Consider the following 27239-nt stretch of genomic DNA (forward strand, 5'->3'; position numbering starts at 1 on the left):
ATCCGCGCACATATCAGCTGTTTTTAACTGCTGACATGTGTGCCTGCATGTTACAAGTGGAATCGCATTCCACCCACAACATTTAACCCCTTACATCTCGCTGCCAAAGTCTGGCAGTGAGATGTATATGCGCACGGCCATTATTTTCACTTACCACCGCCCCCACCAGAAGTCACGTGCGTGGTTGCCATGGTAGCACAGGGTCATGTGATGACACCTGTAGCTATCATGAGTCACTTTCAGTTTCACTTGGCCCGGAACCAAGTGAATCAGGAAGTGATCATATCTGCTGTTTACAGCTGTGTAGCTGTGATCAGCAGATAGGGCAGAGCGATCATCGCATTGTTGATCCATATAGTCCACTAGGGGGACTAGTAAAATAAAAAAAAAGTTAAAAAAAAAGTTTTACAGTAAAAAATAAAAAAAATAAAAAACCTAAAAGTTCAATTCACCCTCCTTTCATCTCATTGAAAATTAAAGGGTTAAAAAAATAAAAAATATACACATATTTGGTATCACCGCGTTCAGAAATGCCCGATCAATCAAAATATAAAATCAATTAATCTGATTGGTAAATGGCGTAGCGGCAAAAAATTTCCAAACACCAAAATTACATTTTTTGGTCACCGCAAGTTTTACGCAAAATGCAATAAGAGGCGATCAAAACATAACATCTGCGCAAAAATGCTACCATTACAAATGTCAGCTCGAGACGCAAAAAATAGGCCATCACTGAGCCATAGATGCCAAAAAATGAGAACACTACGGGTTTCGGAAAATGGCGCAAAACATACACCACTTTTAATGGACAAGCTTGTGAATTTTATTTAACCCCTTAGATACAAGTAAACCTATACATGTTTGGTGTCTAAAAACTTGCACCGACCTCAGGCATCACAATGACACATCAGTTTTACCATATAGTGAACACGGTGAATAAAACATCCCAAAAACTATTGTGCGATCACACTTTTTTTGCAGTTTTTCCACACTTGGAATTTTTTTGCTGTTTTCCAGTACACTATATGGTAAAACCTATGGTTTCATTTAAATCTACAATTCGTCCCACAAAAAACAAGCCCTCATATGGTAAGATTGACGGAAAAATAAAAAAGTTACGGCTCTCGGAAGATGAGGAGCAAAAAACAAAAACACAAAAACGGAAAACGCTCTGGGGCTGAAGTGGTTAAAGTCCTTTTTGGTAGTGCCCCAAAGACAGGTCTGTACTCCCCACAAGTGCTACAGGCACTATGACAGCCTATTTGCAGGCCTTGCAGGAAAGACTTAATGTGTACATAAATATGTCTTTTCATCCATTCCAGATCCCTTGGGTGGTCGTACGCAGACATGTGAGAAGGAGCCTAGATATACGCTTTGATGGCCCACTCCAAGTCCAGCTGACCACATCCACCTCAGTGAAACTTGAGGGAAAGCCCACCTGGATCCACGCCAGTCACTGTAAAAAGATCACTCCACTGGTAGAATGACAGTTTTGCTAATTATCCTGCTAGGGATAGCAGGTTTGCTGCACCCAACTAAAGGTACTGTCACACTAAGCGACGCTTCAGCGATCCCACCAGCAACCTGACCTGGCAGGGATCCTTGGAGCGTCGCTACACGGGTTGCTGGTGAGCTGTCACACATCACCAGCAAACAGTGACCAGCCCCCAGCCAGCAGCGACGCGTAGAAGCGATGCTGCGCTTGGTAACTAAGGTAAATATCGGGTAACCAACCCGATATTTACCTTGGTTACCAGCGCACACCGCTTAGCGCTGGCTCCCTGCACTCCTAGCCAGGGTACACATCGGGTTAATTACCCGATGTGTAGTCTGGCTATGTGTGCAGGGAGCAGGGAGCCGGCACTGACAGCGTGAGAGCGGCGGACGCTGGTAACGAAGGTAAATATCGGGTAACCAAGGAAAGGGCTTCTTGGTTACCCGATATTTACATTGGTTTCCAGCCTCCGCAGAAGCCGGCTCCTGCTGCCTGCACATTTAGTTGTTGCTCTGTCGCTGTCACACACAGCGATGTGCGCTTCACAGCGTTAGAGCAACAACTAAAAAATGGTCCAGGACATTCAGCAACAACCAACGACCTCACAGCAGGGGCCAGGTTGTTGCTGGATGTCACAAACAGCGACATCTCTAGCAACATTGCTGCTACGTCACAAAAGTCGTGCCTCAGCAGCGATGTTGCTAGCGATGTTGCTTAGTGAGACGTGGCCTTAAGACACTGAGCGAACTTTTAAACATGGACTGGGACAATAAACTCATTCGCCACCATATTTCTCTTACTGAGGACATGGAAGGAGAAAAGCCAAAGCCAAACTGCGCACACAGTTCTATTCTCTTCAAAGACTATGCCGTATTTACCCTTACCTCAGGAACCACAGGAGGTATTTATACCAGACTGTATACACAATGAAACCTGGACTCAATTTAGATTTTGGGGAAAAGATTTACATTAATGTATCTGCCACATTGACTATAGCTGGATGGGTCATTAATCCCTGATTCCAGCTAAATATCACGCGGCCTAAGGGACAGTCATGGTGGATTGTATACGAACCGGACATTGAGTGTATAGTTGCCAAAGTAAAGACTAAGATCCCTCATTGAGGCCTTGTTCCCTATAATGGATTGTGGTTCAGTCTTCAATACATTGGTGTTGCTATTTGTTGAAAAGATATTAATTGTTTCAATGTATACATGATACCAACAAGGACTCCTGGTGAGGCAATACATTCTCCTTTATGAATCCAGCCAACTGGGTTGAGGGCCTAGCAGGTTGGGCTTCTGGCATTGTACAGACCTGCATGCTAATATTATTATTTGTCTATTGCTTTATATAGCTGTAAAAGCATTGATATATGTCTTACCTAAGCTACTGAATAAAGCATGTGTCAAGAGTTCCAGTATTGAACCATCTGTAGTTTATTACAGCCCCCAATAGCCTCTGCTGACGGCGAGTAGGTGTCCACACTGAGGATGGATGGGTGAAGTGGTAGGAACATCCCCTTAAGAGTACTAGGCCCACGAGCCAGAAGCTCCTGTGTGGATGCCTACTGACCTTGTGGTGAAGGTTATACCATTTCCAAAAGGAGGAAATTGATATAGAAGGGTTAATCGTTTTTGTATTTCTAGATTTTAAATACTTTATTATTCCATTAGTACATCTTGTTTAAGTGCATAGCTGCTGTGTAGTCTCTAAAAATTAAAATCCTTTTTATTGTCTGGAATATTTTCTTATATGCCAGTCTCTACATTTCTGTATTTCTCAGCATTAAAGGTGATATTGTGTCGCCCACGGAAGGGGGTACTCGGTCCCAGGCAGTTGCAAATGAGGAATGTCACTTGGTGGCTGTTGCCCGGTCCCGTGCCCTGGGGCTTCTCTTGTAAAAGGGGAATTATTTAAAGTAGGGGTGAAAGTTAGTTTACTTGACGCCACCTGGGGGTTGCGGTTAAAGGTGTAGAACCGCCGCTGCTGAATGTGGATTCTCCCAGGGCTGGTGGTGGTTGCAGCAAATATGTTGGGCCCTCCGCAGGTAGGGCCGTGACTGGGAGATGTGAAGGGCAAAAACAGAGACCACATAAGGTTTTAATGAACAGTCTGTACTCACTCCGAACCATGGATGACTGGTTCAGGTCCCATGGAGTTTCAGTGCCAATGTAGTGACCCAGGTTGCTCTGTCCCCGGCACTCTCAGTTGGTTGGGTTCCCGTAGCATGGAGCGTTTGGGACCCAACTGTCCCTCTTGAGGTATCAGTCTCCTTCTTCATACGGCGGGCAGTGTGGACCCTTTGGGGAGGTAAATGTCCGAACCCCGATCCTAGTTTACTGCTGATGCTCCCGGATTATTTGGTTCGGTGAAGTCCATGAAGGTGTCCTCACCGTGCAGGTGATTATCAAGCCAGGTAGAACTGGCACCTGATCTAGGGCCCTGTGCCCCGTGCGTGCACCGGTCCCAGCGGTACTTGTCTGTGCCCGCCCTGGTGACCTCTCGCCTGTGCCCATGGGTCACCGTTACATGGACCCAGCTCGAGCACGTCCGCATATCTCTCTGTGTGCCACTGTCTGACTGCTTGTCCCCTCCCACCAGGCTGGCTAATCCCTGGGCTGGTTCCATCCTCTAGGCAACCAACCCCTTACTTGAATAACCCTGTATTCCTGGTGTGGAGAACTAGGATTTTGGTTGTGTTTTGGTGGTATCGGCACTGGTACTCCAGGTCCCAGGGGGTAGGTCCTGCATCCCCAAGAGGATGCAGTTCCTTGAAGTGCCCTGAGTGGCTCAGGGGCCCTACAATATGATCAACTGGTACATTTCCACTAGAAGTCTTTATGCAATATCACATTTGGTCTGTAAATGGTATAAATTATCTGTGCATTGGCTAATAAACAGAAACTGATCATGCTCACATGAATGCAGGTCTTTTCTCCGAGCGCTTGATATTGAAGAGGCCTAATTCAGTTAGGACCTCACTGATGATCCCATAAGCTGACTTTTGAGTCAGAGCAGAACAGCTACATCATTATCAACATCTGAACTCAATGAATCTTTGTTTTTCCTAGGAGCATCAGATAGATCCTTTAAGGTGAACATTTCATCTGGTGATGTATCGATTTCTACCAGCGCGTTGTGTGTCAGTTTTATCATTTGATGCTTTAGATTTAGTTGCTTCTCCACTTTCTGAATGATCTCCAAAGTATGCTGCCTCTGTTGGTTTCTCCAATCAGCAAATTCTTGGCGAGCCATTTCTGTAGGGGGTCATCTGAACCAGACATTGTGGAGTGATCTCAGCTAGTAACACATGTTGAAAGAAAACCTTATTTCAACTTGAAATGTGTTCTTGGATTTTCATTTTCTCAATTTCTCATTTGGATTTGTTGGAGGAGCCAATCCTTTCAGATTGTCAGTTGACCGACTTGCAGGAAGCATATTTTTGACCTTCAGCTCTGGAAGTTGTCCTTCTCCGCAAATCAGAACATTATCATCATTAGGTACATCATGTCTCGATTTAAAAAAAAAAAATAATATATATATATACCGTATTTTTCGGACCATGACGCACTTTTTTCTCCACAAATGTTGGGGGAAAGTGGGGGATGCGTCTTATGGTCTGACTATAGGGCTGCGGGAATGAGGGTGCTGCGGTGGAGCGGGTCATCGGGGGCACGAGCAGGCTGCAGCAGCGCCCTGCCGTGACCACGTGTGCCCGCTCATTACATATGCACGCCCATCATCTCTCAGCGCTGAATCCGGCGGTGACAGGTGGGTAGGATGATGGGCGGGGGGTGCGCGCATAATTAACAGCCGGCCGTGATCACCCCTGGCAACTACAGCCAGGAGTGATCATGTGCGGCTGTATTCACTGCCCCCCGTGCATCATCATCAGCGTGGGGAGTAGTGAATAAGTACGGCATACTCACCGGCCACTTACGTGCAGCACGCAATCTCCTCCAGTCTGCCGGTCACCTGATCTGTGCAGAAAGCGGTGAGCACAGCGATGACATCATCGCTGTGCGCCCCGCTAGTCAGGCAAGTCAGTTGACCGGCAGACTGGAAGAGATCGCGTGCTGCACAGAAGTGGCCGGTGACGGCTCCACACTGATCAGCTGGCCGGCACAGACAGGGGGAGGAGCAATGCTGCAGGGAGCGAGGGAAGGTGAGTATAAACGTTTGTTTTTTTGTGTGATATAGGATACAGGCCATATAGTAGCATGAGGGTATATAGCAGGATGGGGCCATATTGCAGGATGGCAGTATATAACAGCATGGGGCCATATAGCAGGGTGGCAGTATATAGCAGCATTGGACCATATAGCAGGGTGGCAGTATACAGCAGCATGGGGCCATATAGCAGTATACAGCAGCATGGGGCTATATATCAGGAAGAGGGTATATAGCAGCATGGGGCCATATAGCAGGGTGGCAGTATATAGCAGCATTGGACCATATAGCAGGGTGGCAGTATATAGCAGCATGGGGCCATATAGCAGGGTAGCAGTATATAGCAGCATGGGGCCATATAGCAGGATAAGGGTATATAGCAGCATGGGGCCATATAGCAGGGTGGCAGTATATAGCAGCATGGGGCCATATAGCAGGATGGCAGTATATAGCAGCATGGGGGTATATTGCAGGCTGAGGGCATATTCCAGGATGGCAGTATATAGCAGGATGGGGGTATATGAGCAGGATGGGGGTATTTAACAGGATGGGGGTATATATCAGGATGAGGGACATATATACAAGGATGGGGATTATATACAAGGCAGGAGGATCATTACTAGGATGGGGTATCTTAGTATAGAATTTGGGGATATTACCTCCATAACAGTGTCAGCAGCAGATCCTCGTCCCATAACAGTGTGTCATGACCACATTTTTTGCTTAAATTTATTTTCCTTCTCTAGAACCAGGGTGCGTCTTATGGTCCGGTGCGTCTTATAGTCCGAAAAATACGGTGTATATATATATAAAAAAAGGCCCCCAGCCTATGTGTTTGGTGGACTGTAACTCCCTGCTGTTTGAAAGCCCTTTGGGGAGGAAGCAATTGATGGTACTGGACTGTTGTTTTCAAAGGAAGAGACTAGAAAATAGGTCCCCTAATGTTGTAAAGAAGTTACTGCCACTGTTCTTTTTCCATAGCCTTCTCTTCTCTTTCCAAATCTACTATAGAAGTGAATATGTCACTAGGAATATCCAGCAGCTCATCTCTCGGTACCTTGGTGAGCGAGTTGGATAAATGGCTGGCTCCACTGAACTGTAGGTAGGGAAGGCCAAAGTGCGATCAGGCTGAAAAACTAGTGTAGGAACTAGGGCCGAGCAACACAACGTCTGGGCAACATCACATAAGCGCTGCATGTATTAATCTGGTTGTACAGCAATTTCTAGAACAGCATTATGTGCTAGATGCACTGATGCAGAAGGCACAGTTGGTTTGTGATCATTTTTTGAGCTTAAAATGCTGGCCTACAGCCTTTGCATGGACCAAAACTCCCGGGTGTTTTAAAGCCCTTTGGGAAGGGGGCAATTCCCTATGGATAGGGGGTGGTTGATGGTATTAAACAGATTTATTTGTGTATGCAGAGACTAAAAAGATGTATCTTCGATTGTTGGGTAGAGGTTACTGCCAGCATTTTTGACTTGCCACAGGCCCACTAATGCATATCTTGATTTTAACCCAAAATTTAAAAAAAATGGCGCACAGCCTATATTTGTTCATGGACCGTAACTCCCTGCTGATTGAAAGCCCTTTGTGGAGGGGGAAATTCCCTATGGGGAGGAAGCAATTGATGGTACTGGACTGTTGTTTTCAAAAGAAGACACTAGAAAATGGGTCTCCTAATGTTATGGTGAGGTTACTACCAGCATTCAGGCCTGCCACAGACCTACTAATACATATCTTGATTTTTAACGCCCTGCTGTTTGAAAGCCCTTTGAGGAGGAGGCAATTCCCTATTGGAAGGGTGGCAATTGATGTTATTGTACTGCTTTGTCCCTGGTAGGATTTTGAATGTCTAGACTACAACATAGGTCTCCAAGTTGTGTCTTGTCTGTACTGGCAGGGGTATAGGCACACCAGTCGTACACCTATCTCTCATCCACCTCTCTATTTTTTCTGTCTATAGCCTTGGAAGCTAATGGCTAGGCCAAAACAGTGGTGCAGCACGGTAAAACATATTTTTGCTGTTTTGGAAGCCTTCTGACCCCCTAAAGGTGTTTTCTGTGACTTATGTTTGGCCTCCCATTAAATCCAATGCGATCCGATAAAGGTTCGAATTTCAGATCAGGCTTGGTTCGATAACAGTTCGTGAACGCACCCTAAGCTTGGCTCGATTCAGCAAACCGATCCGAGGTAGGTTCGCTCATCTCTAGTGAACAGGTAATAATGCGGTAAAACAATGTAAGACAAATAGCACAGATAAGTACTGAGCACATAATATACCCAACTATGGCATTTACATAATAGAGGAAGTGCTCTACAAAATGGAGATTGCACATGTAAGACATGAAGTCCTAACAGACACAATCTCCCTATGTAATGGCTGCTATACAACTCAATAACAGATCTAAAAATTATGAGGTCACAAACAAAGGTAGTTCTCTTACCAGATATCCTTTGACAAGAATAATGGAGTTTTAAGTAAGGGCAGTGAAGGACACAAACACATATCTTCCTGAGGGGAATACAGTCCTAAAATGTTGGTTACTACCCAAGATGCCTAAGTATCTCCCATAATGCATTAGAAAAATCTTTCAAGGAAAATAATAAACACTGCAGATCATCTCCATTAGATGGTGCACTAACAACATTTAACATCACTACAAGGACTATTAGCAATTATCTATGGCTTTTAGGCCCGTTTCACACGTCAGTGAAAAACACAGACGTTCTTCACTGACGTGTAAAACACGCCTATGTCCCTCCGTGTGCCGTGATTCACGGCACACGTGGGTTGTCTAAGTGCAATCCGGGCTCCGTTCTCAGTGGCCCGTGATTGCACTTAGAAATCAACTCACCTGTGCCCGTTCCCGCTGTCCTTGGTGCTGATCGCTCCCGCGGTGCAGCATCCGGCCGGCGCTGATTCCCGCAGCAGCTGCTTCCGGGTCGGCTGTGTCGTGCATCATGAATATGCGCAACAGTAATGAGCCGGCTCAGAAGCAGCTGGCAGAACAGGCTGCACAGAGCGTCGCTGGAGCCGGGTGAGTTAAAATGCTTTTTATTTTAGAAGCACGCTTTTTCTGGCACGTGTATCACGGACCACACCACTGGGTGGTCCGTGGGACATCAGTGATGCCAGAAAAAAATGGACATGTCTCCGTGCAGCAATCACGGACACGCGGGTACGCCGCACGGAGACACGTGCAGTGAAAAATCACTGATGTGTGAGCAGACCCATTCATTATAATGGGTCTGCGTATGTCAGTGATTCTGGTACGTTTAAAAAAAAACAAAAAACACAAACGTACCAGAATCACTGACGTGTGAAAGGGGCCTTAAACATGAATGGGCAGAACAAGGCTGCTACATTCAATTTACTAAAGGATGAAGTCACCGCCATGAACCCTGCTGTCATCAGTTCTGTCCTAGTTGCTCCTCAGTCTACACTACTCCTCCGGTCCATGCTGCTCCTCTCTTCGAGATTTTCACTGCTGCTCCTCAGTCCATGCCATGCCCCAGATCTTGGTAATGGAGAATAAGTGGAGCCCAGTGGACAATGCTGTGCAATCAGGTCACACCTACAACTGTGACTTGAGAAGCCCACCAAAGTGTGCCAAGTTCACAGCGGATGTGGCACTAGTGTAGGAGATGGGAACAGCATCTGACCAATGTTTCCTATGCCTACAGGCTGCCTTATTTGTAGACTAAGGGGTACTTTGCACGCTACAACCTCGCTAGCCGATGATAGCAATGGCGAGCGCGATAGTACCCGCCCCCGTCGCACACGTGATATCTTGTGATAGCTGCCGTAGCGAACATTATCGCTACGGCAGCTTCACATGCACTTACCTGCCCTGCAACGTCGGTCTGGCCGGCGACCCGCCTTCTTCCTAAGGGGGCGGGTCGTGCGGCATCACAGCGACATCACACGGCAAGCGGCTAATAGAAGCGGAGGGGCGGAGATGAGCGGGACGTAAACATCCCGCCCACCTCCATCCTTCCGCATAGCCGGTGGAGGCAGGTAAGGAGATGTTCCTCGCTCCTGCAGCTTCACACACAGCGATGTGTGCTGCCGCAGGAACGAGGAACAACATTGTATCTCCTATTGGTGCGACATTATGAAAATGTCTGACGCTACACAGATCACCGATTTATGACGCTTTTGCGATCGTTTATCGGCGCATCTAGGCTTTACACGTTGTGACGTCGTTACCGGTGCCGGATGTGTGTCACTTTCGATTTGCCGCAGACGATATTGCAGTAGCGACATCGCAACGTGCAAAGTACCCCTGAGTGTTGTGCAGCGACTCTTCCATAACTGCCAGGTAAAATAGCAGCCTCCAGTGGCTGTATTAAAAAAAATATTTAAAAAACCCCCCATATAAATACACTTCAACATTGGTTAAAACAACAGGTTATGTAACATTTTTTAATTTTTTAAAGAATATAAAGAGGCACTATCCCTTAAGAGCCACAGTATAACTCCAGGAAGGTAAAAGGACCATAGAAACCTAAGGTCCTAAAACATCATGTACTTTTGATACACTAACTATAAAAAGGCTTTTTTGTGTAAATTTTCATGTGCGGGTAAAAAGCAGATTTCAAAATAAAACATTCAATTCTCAACATGAAGATACCTTCTCTTGTGTGTGAATTCTCTCATGTCTAACAAGATATGATCTCTGAGTAAACCATTTCCCACATTTTGGACATGAATGTGGCTTCTCTCCTAAGTGAATTTTCTCATGTCTAACAAGATATGATTTCTGAGTAAAACATTTCCCACAATTTGCACATGAAAATGGCTTCTCTCTTATATGAATTCTCTCATGTGTAATAAGAGTTGATTGTTGAGTAAAACATTTCCCACATTCTAAACATGAATATGGCTTCTCTCCTGTATGAATTCTCTCATGTGCAATAAGATTTGTTTTGTGAGTAAAACATTTCCCACATTTTGGACATAAATATGGCTTCTCTCCTAAGTGAATTTTCTCATGTCTAACAAGATATGATTTCTGAGTAAAACATTTCCCACATATTGGACATGAAAATGGCTCCTCTCTTGTATGAATTCTCTCGTGTGTAATAAGAGTTGATTTTTTAGTAAAACATTTCCCACATTCTAAACATGAATATAGCTTCTCTCCTGTGTGAATTTTCTCATGTTTAACAAAATTTGATTGATGAGTAAAACATTTCCCACATTCTAAACATGAATATGGCTTCTCTCCTGTGTGAAGTGTTTTATGATTAATAAGACTTGGTTTATTTGAAAAACAAATCCCACATTCTAAACATGAATATGGCTTCTCTCCTGTGTGACTTCTTTCATGTGTAATAACATTTGATTTATGAGTAAAAGATTTCCCACATATTGGACATGAAAATGGCTTCTCTCTTGTATGAATTCTCTCGTGTGTAATAAGAGTTGATTTTTGAGTAAAACATTTCCCACATTCTAAACATGAATATAGCTTCTCTCCTGTGTGAATTTTCTCATGTTTAACAAAATTTGATTGATGAGTAAAACATTTCCCACATTCTGAACATGAATATGGCTTCTCTAATGTGTGAATTTTCTCATGACTACTAAGATATGATTTCTGACTAAAACATTTCCCACAAATTGAACATAAAAATGGCTTCTCTTTTGTATGAATTCTCTCATGTGTAACAAGATGTGATTTTTGAGTAAAGCATCTCCCACATTTTGGACATGAATATGGCTTCTCTCCTGTGTGAATTCTCTCATGATGACCAAGATGTAATTTCGTAGTAAAACATTTCCCACATTCTAAACATGAATATGGCTTCTCTCTTGTGTGAATTTTCTCATGACTACTAAGATATGATTTCTGAATAAAACATTTCCCACAAATTGAACATAAAAATGGCTTCTCTTTTGTATGAATTCTCTCATGCGTAATAAAATGTGATTTTTGAGTAAAGCATCTCCCACATTTTGGACATGAATATGGCTTCTCTCCTGTGTGAATTCTCTCATGACGACCAAGATGTGATTTCTTAGTAAAACATTTCCCACATTCTGAACATGAATATGGGTTCTTTCTTGTAGGATCTCTGTTATCTTCTTCATTTCTTTTGTGACTTTTATTTTGTTTAACATTCTGTGATATATTTGCAGATAATACTTCATTAAAATTATCGGATGATCGATCTATGCTGTGAACGATCGTGGGTATAGCTGAGATGTCGACATGCTGTGTACATGTATCTTGTGTGATACTACAATCATCTGCTTTAAATATAAAAAATATCAGATGTTCTTCGGAGCTCCTGGTACAGTCATCTGCCAAGAAAAACACTGATATTATTTTAGAATAATATAACCTTAAATAATAAGTAAGTAGCAAAACTATATTATTAACTGAATACTAGGGGCAAAGATGACATAAGCAATCAATTCTACTAATGTTCCACATCATTGCCCAGTGGGATATTCCGGTACACGTTCTACCACTGCTGAGTGAACCAGTTGTCATGTGGCAGTTGATCTGCTCCAGAATTACTATGGCCGCTGTGAGTTAGGAGATGTATAATGCATTGTATGTACAGACACTGAGGACTGACACGTGCATTGTGCTGTGTACTCTGCTGCCATCTACTGGCTGATGTGTGGATATGAACGTTAGGTATTCAGCCTCCTCACCACAAACTGCCATAGAAACGATGGGAGGAGCCTCCCCGCTCAGTGGTGACACTTCCTGTAAGCTGGTACAAACCAGTTCAGCTTAGTCAAGGGAGAGGAAGGAAGCACTACAACTCCCAGAATGTATTCCAGTGCATAGTGAGGTGGACATCTTTCTTTATATAGTCACCTCAAACATGGAGTGAAACTTCATATAGTCAGGACCGATAAAGCTGAATAAGGTTTCTTCTCTATACTCAGGGGTTGGCTGGGACATTTCAGCCTGGGGTCAAGCACAATGCAGTAGCCCTCGAGTTGCGGTGACCCACCTTTTCGCTTGTTTATCTCTGTTTGCAGCTTTGAAGCAGCAGAGGTAAGAGGCTTAAAAACAGTCTGGTACATAGATACGGGAACAGGACCGAGCTTGCTGCATATATAGATACTGCAACAGAAGCAAACTGGCTACATAGATAGAGGCTGAACTAACTGACTATAGAGACAAGAGAACAGGACAAAGATGACTACATAGATATGGGAGCAGAACCGAGCTTACTACAGAGATATGGGAGCAGAACTGAGCTTTCTACAGAGGTGTGGGAGCAGAACAGAGCTTACTACAGAGATAAAGGAGCAAAACCACACTTACTACAGAGATATGGGAGAAGAACCGAGCTTTCTACAGAGGTGTGGGAGCAGAACAGAGCTTACTACAGAGATAAAGGAGCAAAACCAGGCTTACTACAGAGATATGGGAGCAGAACCGAGCTTACTACAGAGATATGGGAGCAGAACCGAGCTTACTACAGAGATATGGGAGCAGAACCGAGCTTACTACAGAGATATGGGAGCAGAACCGAGCTTACTACAGAGATATGGGAGCAGAACCGAGCTTACTACAGAGATATGGGAGCAGAACCGAGCTTACTACAGAGATATGGGAGCAGAACCGAGCTTACTACAGAGATATGGGAGCAGAACCGAGCTTACTACAGAGATATGGGAGCAGAACCGAGCTTACTACAGAGATATGGGAGCAGAACCGAGCTTACTACAGAGATATTTCAAAGGTGTTTGATACTGTACCACACAAAAGGTTGATACATAAAATGAGATTAATGGGAATAGGAGAAATATCTGTAACTGGTTAAGAACTGGAATAGTGATAGGAAACTAAGGTTTTTTTATTAATGAAACACACTCTGACTGGGTCACAGTTAACAGTGGGGTACTACAGGAATCAGTATTGGCCCACTTCTTTTTAACATATTTATTAATGACCTTGTAGAGGCAATTGAGAGTAGAAGTTCAATATTTGCAGATGATCCTAAACTATGCAAAGTAATTAATACAGAGGAGGATAATTTAATATTGCAGAGGGATTTGTGTACGCTGGAGGCTTGGGTTGAGAAATAGCAATTGAAATTTAATGTGTATAAATGTAAGGTCATGCAATTGGGCAGAAAAAATAAAATATATAACTATGTACTCGATTGTAAAAAATGTGTCGGTGTGATGCCTCAGGTCGGTACAAGTTCGTTAAAAGCAAACCTATACATGTTTGGTGTTATCTAAAGGGTTAAAAAAAAAAAATCAGATGTTTGTCCAAAAAAAAGTGGCGCAAAAGATTTTTTTCCACAACCCGTAGCGTTCTCACTTTTCGGGATCTATGGCTTAGTGATGGCTTAATTTTTGCGTCTCAGGCTGACGTTTTTAATGGTACCATTTTTGTGCAGCTGTTACATTTTGAGCGCCTGTTATTGTATTTTGCGGCGACCAAAAAACTTAATTTTGGCGTTTGGAATTTTTCTGCCACTACGCCATTTACCGATCAGATTGTTTGATTTTACATTTTGACAGATCAGGCGTTTCATTTTTTTAAAACTTTTTTTTTTTTTACTTTTATTTTACTAGTTTTTACTAGGGGACTATAAGGATCAGCAGTCCGATTGCTCATTCATTTCTGATGATCAAAGCTACAAAGCTGTGATCACCAGAAATACTCACCTAGTGTTACTGGCACTACTCGGCCGGGTGAAACAGGAAGTGAGTAATGTGAGTATAGGAGTCATCACATGACCCTGTGCTACCATGACAACCATCGGCTCCACGCCATCACGTCGCGTGACTTGTGATGGCGGCTGGTGAGTAAAGATTTACCATGACCGCCATTTAAATGGCCCTGTCACATTTTGACAGCACCATTTAAGGGGTTAACAAGCAAGGGTGGATCGCGGATTGTGACGTCTTCCTAGGACCTCCAGTCTTCGGCTTGGCTTCATATGACAACCATCATGGCAGCAACACATGGCAAACTATCAGCAACCCAAAACTGTCACAGGAAGCTGATGAATGCAGGCAACGGCCATCACACTAATTGTGGCTGTCAGTGACTGATAAGGGATTCCAAAAACTTAAAACGTATATCAAGAACTTTGTTAAATAAAAGAAACAAAAATTGTGCATAAGCACTAACGTAGTTGCTACCTATCTGCCTAATGTGCTCAGTGTCGATCTTGCTGGCACAGAGCGGTCACAGATGGCTACTTCCTGCGATTTAGTGGCTTCTGCTGATGTCACGTCAACAGAGTGTTGACTTCTTTTCTCCTCTGCTCTGTTGACAGTGAGGGACTGCCGGCGTCATGTTGATTGACAGCTGTCTCCCCCAGTTTGGCAGTGAAAAGTCGTCTGTCAATCAGCATGAAGTCGTCAGTCACACCCAGTCCAAAGAGCAGAGAGGAAAAGAAGGCGCCGCTCTGGTGACGTGACATCAGTGGAAGCCGCTGAATCACCGGCAGGAGCGTTCTATGACCAGTCTGTGCCATCAAAGCAGGTAGCAACTACCTGCGTGTTTGTGCTTAGGCAGAATATTATTTATTTATTTATTTATTTTTTTAACAAAGTCCTTGATATTTGCTTTAAATCTGTATTTACTTGAATGGGGGAATCTACGGCTGAAGAAACCGAGAAAACACAAAACATGAAACCTCCGGCCCAGAACTGTCCGGTCCAGAGAACGAGGAGAACGTGACTCTCCTCTGCTTTATATAGTGGTGACTCCTCACCGGGGCGGTTACCTGCAGGATCCTCCTCTGTGCACCGATCACCACCACGAACATCACTTTCCTCCTCCATTATATCTGCAGAATTAAGAGTCCTCAGATCTTTACCCGGATTTCAGAGCTGTGAAAGAAATAATGGAAAAGTCACCGACAAAAGGAACGGTCATCGACAAAAATAACTGTCACATCCTCCCCTTCCAACCCATATTAATTATATATATATATATATATATATATATATATATATATATATATATATATATATATATATATATATATATATATATATATATATATATATATATATATATATATATATATATATATATATATATATATATATAAAAATAATACACACACACACACACACACACACACACTACCCGGATTTCTGAGCTGTAAAAGAAATAATGGAAAAGTCACGGCCCAGAAGGGAAAAGTCACGGCCCAGAAGGGAAACGTCACGGCCCAGAAGGGAAACGTCACGGCCCAGAAGGGAAACGTCACGGCCCAGAAGGGAAACGTCACGGCCCAGAAGGGAAACGTCACGGCCCAGAAGGGAAACGTCACGGCCCAGAAGGGAAACGTCACGGCCCAGAAGGGAAACGTCACGGCCCAGAAGGGAAACGTCACGGCCCAGAAGGGAAACGTCACGGCCCAGAAGGGAAACGTCACGGCCCAGAAGGGAAACGTCACGGACCAGAAGGGAAAAGTCAGACCAAAAGGGAAAAAGTCACAGCCCAAAAGGGAAAAAGTCACAGACCAAAAGGGAAAAGTCACAGGGAAAAGTTGTAGATGAGCAGAGAGGATCAGTAAACAGCAGCCATCCGCTCTTCTGATATGGCAGCTTTAGTAAATCCTCATCTTCTCTATTATATGGTTCTGGAGCTTCTCTCCTTATATCTCAGCGTTATCTCGTTCCTCTGTTATTGTAACGGATAATGGATGAATATATTGACATCTGTGTGTTACCAGGTGGGGGAGGGGTCTCAGCGTAATCCAATCAGGTGACAGTGTTAGTGTATGGACACGTTCCTTTGATAAATGTTTTGGAGATGTCCAATTGCCAATTTATTCATAGCGGAGGACCCTCGATCTTACAGCATCTGGAAGGTGTAAGAGTGCCCAGTGCCCTGCCGCCCCTGAAGATGTTATGGTCTTATACAAATGTTTTAGAGTAATGTATTTTTATGTATGCATTTTTCCTGTGTAATTTGGCTGTCTGCCACTAGGTGTCACTGGGTCCCCAGTCATACAGTGTAAGGGAATGTGAGGAAGTGACAGGCTGGCATGGGTTAAGAGGGAGAGGATGGTCCCCAGCACAGGAGGAGATATAGGAAAAGGAGCTTCCTGGTACAAGGAGTTAGGAAGTAGTCACAAGAAGAGAAAAGACCTACAGGGTCAGATGTAGCAGAGTGAAGTCGCGTGCTGTGGAGGAGCCCGATATAGAAAGAGAAGACAGAAGAGAAATAGTCAAGGAGACCAAAGGGAGGTGAAAGCCCAGTCAGGTGCCAAGCGTAATTCCAGTAAAACAGAGGAAAAGAGGCGAGCCTCCCTTTCTAAGGCCGGCAGCTGTAAGTTGTACAGACAGATGGCCTGCAGGGTCACTAGCACAGCGGGGGCACAGTCAGAAGGAGTCATCTCGTTGCTAAAGAGCCGAGCCGTCAGACCAGCAATCATGCTAAAGAATAAATCACCCAACCCTCCCCTACTTGGTGGCCGTAGATAAAGAGCCGGGTTCTGTAAAGAAAGAAATGCCTGTGAAAGACCTTAGTAGCACCTGCAGTAAAAAAAACGCACCAAAACCGCAACGAAATCCGCATGCAGTTTTGCCGCGGTTTGGTTCGTTTTTGTTGCAGATTTACCGCAGGTTGTTCCCTGCGGATTTTTACCTAAAATTAAATGGCAAAACCGCAGGGATCTGTAGAAAAGAAGTGACATGCACATTAATTCTGCAGCAGAAAATCTACGGGTAAATTAGCAGATATAAAAAAATGCAGTGTGCGCACAGCATTTTTTTAAACCCATAGGTTTTGCTGGGGAATAACTGCAGAAATGTTACACACATTTTCTGCAGCAGATCCACGGTAAATCCGCAGCGTGCGCACATAGCCTAAAAGAAGTGGAAGCTGTGTCTTAAATTAACAAATAGGAATAACGTTTGGAACACCATTCTAAGTCCGAACTGGGTGCAAAAACCTAAAAAAACATCACTATGGGGAGATAAGGTATGCACACCAGTGACTATGTAAGGGGAATACATGAAATATGTGTAACTGGGTTAAAAACTGGCTCAGTGATAGGAAACAAAGGGTGGTTATTAATGGTACGTACTCGGACTGGGTCTCAGTTCATAGTGGGGTACCACAGGGGTCAGTATTGGGCCCGCTTCTTTTCAACATATTTATAAATGACCTTGTTGGGGGCATGCGGAGTAGAATTTCAATATTTGCAGATGATACTAAACTCTGCAGGGTAATCAATACAGAGGAGGATAATTTTATATTACAGGGAGATTTATGTAAATTGGAGGTGTGAGGTAAATCCGGAGAGATGACGATAAATCATGATATTCAAGTATGTCAGGAAGCCCTCTCCTGGTGTCAACCCCCCTTTCCTTCACACAACTGGTTTAGCAACAAACTCCATGGCCATGTCCTGTGATATGGAAATTAGGTGGCTTTGGGACAATGGACACAGGATGACTCCCTGCCGTCACCCTGTAGTAGGAGCTGCTATCTAATTAGCAAGGCTATGGAACTAGCAGACAGAACGACTCCAGTAAAAAATGGTTCATATCTCGCAAGCCATATTTCCGATAAATATGGCAACCATAAAAATGGTGTCTCCGCATGTGGACGATGCCGGCACCCCCTTTTTATGGGAGCAGGACATTGGGAAATGCCCCAGGCGTGATATCAGCCAATGGGGAACTGGCAGACAGGTCATGAGTCCCCTCGTTCTGTAGCTAAATTCATAACTGTCACAATGAGAGCATTGGCGTCCGCCTACGACGCTCCCAGGCAAAGTTATGGCCAATATCCCCTTTGCTGGATAATTCTGATCCATGCAGGGGGAGTGGCAGTGCTCCCTGTGAGGTCACGAAGGTAGGAGGGGACCTGGATCTGCCCAGGTTGATAACCCTACTTCGGCCATTTTCCAGCGTTCTTCTGCTCGGGGGCCTGGTTGGGAAAGACCTGTGAGGGGGTTCCTGGAAACCTGGTCTACAGCGCCCCCCTGTGGCCAGACACACAAGGTAACTGATGTAATTGTATACCTGTTTGTAACCCATGCTTTATCTGTAACTGTACTCTGACATAACTGTATATTCTGTAGATTCCCTATTGTATATATTGTAGTTCTAGTGTGCTTTAAGCTGATTAAATTATATAATTAATCTTGGGCTGTTCTGTTATCTCGATCTCGAATCCCGCGTCTGTGTGTTCGGCTAATAGTTACCGTAAATCGGTTGGTGGCAGCGAGTTGTGCCAAGGATTATTGTGGGGAGGCCAGTGAGATCCGGGAAGATATTATATATTCCGCCCGCGGAGGTCGGGGGAATATATACCTTACTCTCACCGGGGACCCTTCAATAATCGGCATAAGTAGTATAGCGGCCTCCTTGCTTATTGTCGGGCAATTCCATAATTGGCCTGACTATAAGAGGGGCGCTAGAGAGCGCGTCAAGTGCTCTGTCTGTCGGTCGGGAGGTATAAAGTAGGGGTGACCCCCACTTGTTACCCCCCGATTGTGACGTACTGGTAGCCAGCGCGGGGGATTTCTGAGTGACCCCCCCGGTGGTTTGTGACATATTGGTGGCAAGCGGTGGGATCGAGATAATAGTGTGTGTGAGTGTGAGACCCATACTCCCAGACACTAAAGACTGCCTGCAGCAGCTGTGGCTGCTGGGGTCTTCAGACTAGCTCAACACTAGAGTGTCAGAGTGCAGATACTGTAAGGTGTGTGGAGGCATCAGGTGTCAGTTCTGTGTCAGTGACCAAAGTCTGCAACAATGGCTGATAGCACCAGGAGCAAAGCCAAAGGAATGGCCGATGCTCAGGCCAGAGACGATGAGGAGGTTGTCCACGAGCCCTCCAGGAGCTCGACGCCAGAAAACCGTTCTGCCGAGGACATTGCACAACCGGGCACTGCTGGACAAGATGAGGAGGAGCTCGCCCAAGGTTCCTCAACGAGCCAGATGCCAGCCCTCCGCTCTGCAATGGACAGTGAAGCACCAGGCTCCGCAGCGGGCCGCAGATCACCACGTGCCATTCCACCGAGCCTGGGAGGCTCGGATAGCCTTCTTCAAATGGCTATGGCCCTTCTCCAGGCTGGAGACCGGGATACCTACGAGATACTCATGGCAGAGCGCAGGGCAGAGCGGCAGGCAGCGCGTGAAGAGCGCCAGGCAGAGCGTGACTACCAGCTGCAGCTAGCTCAGCTCCGGCCCTCATCAGCCACACGTGACCTTCAAGACACCAAACTTCCAAAGGTCCGTGTTGAGGACTTCCCAGTGCTGGAGAAGGATGGAGACTTGGACTCTTTCTTGACTGCTTTTGAGCGGACTTGCTTGCAGCACCATCTGAACAAGGACCAGTGGGCCAAATACCTGACCCCCCGTTTAAGGGGTAAGGCCCTGGATATCCTTGGGGACTTGCCTGCTGAGGCAGATCAGGGCTACGACACCATCAAGCGGGCCCTGATCCAACAGTACAACCTCACCCCGGAGTCCTACCGCAAGAAGTTCCGGAGCCTACAGAAGGGACCAAAGGACTCCTGGGCTGACCACCGGCGGGCACTTGCCCGAGCTGCCGACCACTGGACCCAAGGCCTGCAGCTTTCCACCGGACCGGAGATCCTGGACTTGTTCATCACGGAGCAACTCTTGTGGAACTGCCCTGAGGATCTCCGCCAGTTCATCCGAGACCAGAAGCCAAAGGGATCCACGGCTACAGCTGCCCTGGCAGATGACTACACCAACAATCGGGCTCCTGAAGCCAGGAGAGCAGCCACCAGCAGCACCTGGAGAGGGGGTAAGATGAACTCTGCGACTGCCCCACCTGCCCCTAGACTGCAGGGGGTGTCCCCCTCAACTCCCCTCTCCAGGCCCGTGGCAGAGCCAAGACGGTGCCACCAGTGCAACCTACCTGGACACTTCAAGGCCATGTGCCCTCAGCGTCCCAAGGCCCCGGCTCCGTCCCCGTCCCAAGGGCCGCCCAAGGTGTATTGTGTGGGTGGGGGTGGTGGTAGGTCCCTGGACAGCTTCCAACCTGTCACCGTCGGCCAGTCTGTGACCATAGGACTGCGAGACAGCGCCTCGGAGGTGACTCTGGTGCGGCCTGAGATGGTGTCCCCCCAAGACTTGATCCCTGGAAAAACCCTCGCTGTCTCCGGGATTGGAGGCATTGACCCGGCGCTGCCTGTTGCTGACATTTATGTGGACTGGGGCGCAGGGCGAGGGGTGAGGGAGGTGGGGGTAACTGATCGGATCCCTGCAAACGTGCTACTTGGGACAGATTTGGGGCAAATAACCTCCCAGTTTGGCCCCGCCCCAAAGGCTGAACCTTCAGCCAGTGCTGACGTGCCTCCGGACAATGTTAATGTGTTATCTATGAATGATGTAAGGGAGGAGGGAGTGAACTCTGATATTTCTGCTTGCACAGACACCATAGACACACACGCAGCTGCAGCTGTGACAGGGGAGGGGGTCAGAGAAAGGTGTGACAATGCCTCTACAAGTAACCAGCCTGTGAGCTGGGATCTGCTGCCCTCTGCAGGGATAAGCAGAGAGCAGGGTGCTGCAGGGGGAGGACCAGTGTGTGGGGTGGGGGCTACCACAGCAAATGTGGGGTCCCCAGAGATTTCACAGCGGGGTTCGGTTGCTGCAGGAGGGGAACAGGCAGGTGAGATTGGGGCCAGTCCAGGAGCGGAAGTGCTCCCAGGTAAGATCTCGGTGCATGGTTCCCCCACAACCGGGGTGTCAGGAAGCCAGGTAGGTCTGCCTGAACCGGCGACTTGGTCAGGAACGGAGGAGGAGCAGGCACGACCCACGGTCGCAGCGGCTGTGGCCGCTGTCACCCGCAGTGGGAGTGCTGGAAGCCAAGGGGCCTCCCGGAGGTCCGATAGCTCTTCCCCTTCTGACCAAGTGGCAGCCGAGTCAGGTGGAGGCCAGGACACAGGTCCCGGGGTACTGACTGAAGATGTGACAGTCTCGTCGATTCTGGCCACATCTAGTCAGGAGTTTCAGGCAGCGTTAGAAGCTGACGACAGCCTGAAAGCTCTAAAGGAGCAGGCGGCACAGCCTCCCTCGGACTCGGACCCGGAGCGAGTGGTCTGGGACCAAGGACGGCTGTACCGGGCCACGGTCCAGCAGGGTTCACCGGAGGCGTGGCCCAGGGACCGACAGTTGGTGGTACCCTATCCGTTCCGGACGGAGTTGTTGCGGATCGCACATGAGATTCCGATGGCCGGACACCTAGGGATCGCTAAGACCAAGGCCAGGTTAAACCAGCATTTCTACTGGCCAAAAATGGGGGCCGATGTGGCTGCCTACTGCCGTTCGTGTGAAACCTGTCAGAGAGTGGGGAAGGCGGGGCCACGCCCCAAAGCCCCACTGGTATCTCTGCCAATCATCGATGAGCCTTTCAGGAGGGTGGCTGTGGATCTGGTCGGCCCGCTGGCCATCCCCAGCAGCTCCGGGAAACGCTTCATACTGACGGTAGTGGACTATGCCACCCGGTACCCAGAAGCAGTGGCCTGGTCGTCCATTCGGGCTGACAAGGTGGCCACCGCATTGCTGGAGATTTTCTCCCGAGTGGGTTTTCCCCAGGAAATGCTCACTGACCGGGGGACCCAATTCATGTCCCAGCTGATGGAGACCCTCTGTAAGCAAGTCCAGGTGCGACATCTGGTGGCCAGCCCGTACCATCCACAGACTAATGGCCTGTGCGAGCGGTTCAATGGCACCTTGAAGCAGATGCTTAAGATGTTGGTCGACTCCCATGGGCGTGACTGGGAGCGGTATCTCCCACACCTGTTATTTGCTTACCGGGAGGTTCCACAGGCCTCAACAGGATTCTCACCGTTTGAGCTCCTGTACGGGCGACGTGTGCGGGGCCCCCTGGCTCTGGTGAAAGAGGCTTGGGAAGGGGATTTGGCCACCCCTGGAGTGTCGGTTATCGAGTATGTCATGCGCTTCCGGGACAAAATGCAGGCCTTGACGCAACTGGTACACGACAATATGGCTCAAGCCCAGGCCGATCAGAAGCGTTGGTACGACCAGAACGCTTGTGAGAGGACCTACCAAGTGGGTCAAGAGGTGTGGGTACTGGTCCCCGTACCACAGGACAAGCTTCAGGCAGCCTGGGAAGGCCCATACCTCGTGTACCAGCAGCTCAACCCTGTGACGTACCTGGTCACCCTGGACCCTGCCCGTGGAAGGCGGAAGCCCTTCCATGTGAACATGATGAAGGCACATCATGAGCGGGAGGCATGTGCGCTCCCCGTGTGCAACCTGCCCGAGGAGGGAGAAGCGGAAACCCTCTTGGATATGCTAGCCCAGGTTAGGGCAGGCGGATCCATTGAGGATGTGGAGGTTGGCCACCAGCTCTTGGAGGACCAACGGTCCCAGCTGTGGGCCACCCTACACCCCTTCCGGGGGTTGTTTACCAACCAGCCCGGAAGGACTGACTTGGCTGTCCATCACGTGGACACTGGGGATCATCCCCCGATCCGGCGTTCAGCATATCGGGTCTCCCTGGAGGTGCAGCAACACATGCGCCAGGAGATTGACGAGATGCTGGAGCTGGGGGTGATCCAGGCATCCAACAGCGCTTGGGCCTCGCCTGTAGTCCTCGTCCCTAAGAAGGACCGAACCACTCGGTTCTGCGTGGACTACAGGGGGCTCAATGCTGTCACGGTCGCCGATGCGTACCCAATGCCACGCATCGATGACCTGCTCGATCAGTTGGCCGGGGCTCAGTACCTGACCATCATGGATCTGAGCCGGGGATATTGGCAGATCCCCCTGACTCACAAGGCCAGGGAACGCTCTGCCTTTATTACCCCATTTGGACTGTACGAGTCCACGGTGATGCCATTCGGGATGAGGAATGCCCCTGCCACTTTCCAGCGGATGGTCAACACCCTGCTCAAGGGACTTGAAGGGTACGCGGCCGCGTACCTGGATGACATTGCCGTCTTCAGTCCCACCTGGGAAGATCACCTAGAGCATCTAGCACAGGTGCTCAGGCGGGTCCACCGGGCAGGTTTGACCATCAAGCCGGGCAAGTGTCAGCTGGCCATGAGCGAGGTCCAGTACCTCGGTCACCGGGTAGGTGGGAGAACACTGAAGCCCGAGCCTGAGAAAGTGGAGGCCATCGCATCCTGGCCCACCCCCAGGACCAAGAAGCAGGTGATGTCCTTCTTGGGGACCGCTGGGTACTATAGGAGGTTTGTTCCATGCTATAGTAGCCTAGCAAAGCCCTTGACGGACCTCACCAAGAAGAAGCTGCCCTCTGCAGTCGATTGGACAGTGGACTGCGAGACAGCCTTCCGGGCCCTAACGGACGCCCTGTCCAGCCCGCCCGTGCTACAGGCAGCCGACTTCACGCGGCCGTTTGTAGTACAGACCGACGCCAGTGACTTCGGCCTCGGTGCGGTGCTCAGCCAGGTGGACTCTGCGAGCCAAGAGCACCCAGTCTTGTACCTGAGCAGGAAGCTGTTACCAAGGGAAGTTGCCTATTCCACGATGGAGAAGGAGTGCCTGGCCATAGTGTGGGCCCTGCAGCGTCTGCAACCCTATCTATACGGGCGCCACTTCATCGTGGAGACGGACCACAATCCCCTCAGCTGGTTGCACACCGTCTCTGGGACGAATGGGCGATTGTTGCGATGGAGCCTTGCGCTCCAGCAATACAACTTCACCATTCGCCACAAAAGGGGCCGTGACCACGGTAACGCAGACGGGCTGTCCCGACAAGGAGAGGTCGCGGACGGGCGCACGGGGGAACACCGGAGTGTGCTGCCCCCTAGCGCCCTCAAAAGGGGGGAGGTGTGAGGTAAATCCGGAGAGATGACGATAAATCATGATATTCAAGTATGTCAGGAAGCCCTCTCCTGGTGTCAACCCCCCTTTCCTTCACACAACTGGTTTAGCAACAAACTCCATGGCCATGTCCTGTGATATGGAAATTAGGTGGCTTTGGGACAATGGACACAGGATGACTCCCTGCCGTCACCCTGTAGTAGGAGCTGCTATCTAATTAGCAAGGCTATGGAACTAGCAGACAGAACGACTCCAGTAAAAAATGGTTCATATCTCGCAAGCCATATTTCCGATAAATATGGCAACCATAAAAATGGTGTCTCCGCATGTGGACGATGCCGGCACCCCCTTTTTATGGGAGCAGGACATTGGGAAATGCCCCAGGCGTGATATCAGCCAATGGGGAACTGGCAGACAGGTCATGAGTCCCCTCGTTCTGTAGCTAAATTCATAACTGTCACAATGAGAGCATTGGCGTCCGCCTACGACGCTCCCAGGCAAAGTTATGGCCAATATCCCCTTTGCTGGATAATTCTGATCCATGCAGGGGGAGTGGCAGTGCTCCCTGTGAGGTCACGAAGGTAGGAGGGGACCTGGATCTGCCCAGGTTGATAACCCTACTTCGGCCATTTTCCAGCGTTCTTCTGCTCGGGGGCCTGGTTGGGAAAGACCTGTGAGGGGGTTCCTGGAAACCTGGTCTACAGCGCCCCCCTGTGGCCAGACACACAAGGTAACTGATGTAATTGTATACCTGTTTGTAACCCATGCTTTATCTGTAACTGTACTCTGACATAACTGTATATTCTGTAGATTCCCTATTGTATATATTGTAGTTCTAGTGTGCTTTAAGCTGATTAAATTATATAATTAATCTTGGGCTGTTCTGTTATCTCGATCTCGAATCCCGCGTCTGTGTGTTCGGCTAATAGTTACCGTAAATCGGTTGGTGGCAGCGAGTTGTGCCAAGGATTATTGTGGGGAGGCCAGTGAGATCCGGGAAGATATTATATATTCCGCCCGCGGAGGTCGGGGGAATATATACCTTACTCTCACCGGGGACCCTTCAATAATCGGCATAAGTAGTATAGCGGCCTCCTTGCTTATTGTCGGGCAATTCCATAATTGGCCTGACTATAAGAGGGGCGCTAGAGAGCGCGTCAAGTGCTCTGTCTGTCGGTCGGGAGGTATAAAGTAGGGGTGACCCCCACTTGTTACCCCCCGATTGTGACGTACTGGTAGCCAGCGCGGGGGATTTCTGAGTGACCCCCCCGGTGGTTTGTGACAGGAGGATTGGGCTGAGAAGTGGCAATTGAAGTTTAATGTAGATAAATGTAAGGTCATGCACTTGGGTAGAGGAAATAACATTTATGATTATGTACTTAATTGTAGAACACTGGGTAAAACAGACACAGAAAAAGACTTGGGTGTATGGGTGGATGGTAAACTTCACTTTAGTGGACAGTGTCAGGCAGCTGCTGCCAGGGCTAATAAAATAATGGGATGTATTAAAAGAGGTATAAGTGTTCATGAAAAAAATATAGTTCTACCTCTGTACAAGTCACTAGTGCGACCGCACGTAGAATACTGTGTACAATTCTGGTCACCGATATATAAGAAGGACATAGCTGAACTGGAGAGGGTGCAAAGAAGAGCGACCAAGATTATTAGAGGAATGGGTGGGCTGCAATACCAAGACAGGAAAAACGAAGGCTTAGGGGGGATCTAATCACAATGTATAAATATATGAGGGGACAGTACAGAGACCTTTCCAAAGATCTTTTTACACCTAGGCCTGCGACTGGAACACAGGGGCATCCGCTACGTCTTGAGTAAAGAAGGTTTAATCATAATCACAGACGAGGATTCTTTACTGTACGAGCAGTGAGACTATGGAATTCTCTGCCGCATGATGTAATGAGTGATTCACTACTAACATTTAAGCAGAGCCTGGATGCCTTTCTTGAAAAATTTAATATAACCAGTTATGTATATTAGATTTTATGACAGGGTATTGATCCAGGGAACTAGTCTGATTGCCGGATGTGGAGTCAGGAAGGAAATTTTTTCCCCATTGGAACTTGTTTGCCACATTGGGGTTTTTTGCCTTCCTCTGGATCAACATGTTAGGCTACGGGTTGAACTAGATGGACTTAGAGTCTCCCTTCAACCTTAAAACTATGATACTATGATACTATGAAATAGCAGAAACTGCTGTGTGAATACTGACTTGAAAAATCCAATAGCTATATGCAAGAGTGAAAATGTGAAAAATGGAATCTGCATTACTGCCATGAATATATGAATCAAGAGAAATTTAGCTACTGAATTGATCAATGCAATAGACCCCAACACTACGCCAAAGTATTTCTCTACGTTGGGGTCCCTAGCTTGTGTGTGTCCTCTCATGCAGTTAAAAAACTTACCGTGTATGGGAAGCTGAGACCCAGGCTATTTATGCGTATGATATGGATTGGCAATAGGTGTGGTTGGGGAGGTAAGTTTTTTAACTGCATGAGAGGACACACACAAGCTAGGGACCCCAACGTAGAGAAATACTTTGGCGTAGTGTTGGGGCTCTATTGCATTGATCAATTCAGTAGCTAAATTTCTCTTGATTCATATGTTCATGGCAGTAATGCAGATTCCATTTTTCACATATTCACTCTTACATATAGCTATTGGATTTTTCAAGTCAGTATTCACACAGCAGTATCTGCCATTTCATGTATTCCCCTTACATAGTCACTGGTGTGCATACCTTATCTCCCCATAGTGTCTTAAATTAAGGCCGGGGCCACACGGGGACTACTGCGATC

General features: G+C 47.3%; 2 protein-coding genes across 4 annotated transcripts in view; one reads left to right on the forward strand and one right to left on the reverse strand.

The window, feature by feature from the left end:
* LOC142243699 (uncharacterized) overlaps positions 1–27239 on the reverse strand; it is a 272143-nt gene that overhangs the window by 125623 nt on the left and 119281 nt on the right. The window contains exons 2-3 of one of the 3 annotated variants that reach the window (XM_075315867.1): positions 15393–15498; positions 10144–11979 (exon numbers count right to left, since the gene is read on the reverse strand). The exons of 1 other annotated variant lie outside the window; for it this stretch is intronic. In XM_075315867.1, the coding sequence (XP_075171982.1) occupies positions 10289–11979; positions 15393–15450 (1749 nt within the window). In that variant the 5' untranslated portion in view covers positions 15451–15498 and the 3' untranslated portion in view covers positions 10144–10288. Of the gene's footprint in view, positions 1–10143; positions 11980–15392; positions 15499–27239 lie in introns of those variants that run through there. One more of the 3 variants, XM_075315869.1, reaches the window with a different exon arrangement.
* The window catches only part of LOC142243711 (uncharacterized), a 161955-nt gene that overhangs the window by 78005 nt on the left and 56711 nt on the right, over positions 1–27239 (forward strand). The gene's annotated exons all lie outside the window — the stretch shown is intronic.

Source organism: Anomaloglossus baeobatrachus, chromosome 6 (assembly GCF_048569485.1).
Source record: "Anomaloglossus baeobatrachus isolate aAnoBae1 chromosome 6, aAnoBae1.hap1, whole genome shotgun sequence".
Lineage (NCBI taxonomy): Eukaryota > Metazoa > Chordata > Amphibia > Anura > Aromobatidae > Anomaloglossus > Anomaloglossus baeobatrachus.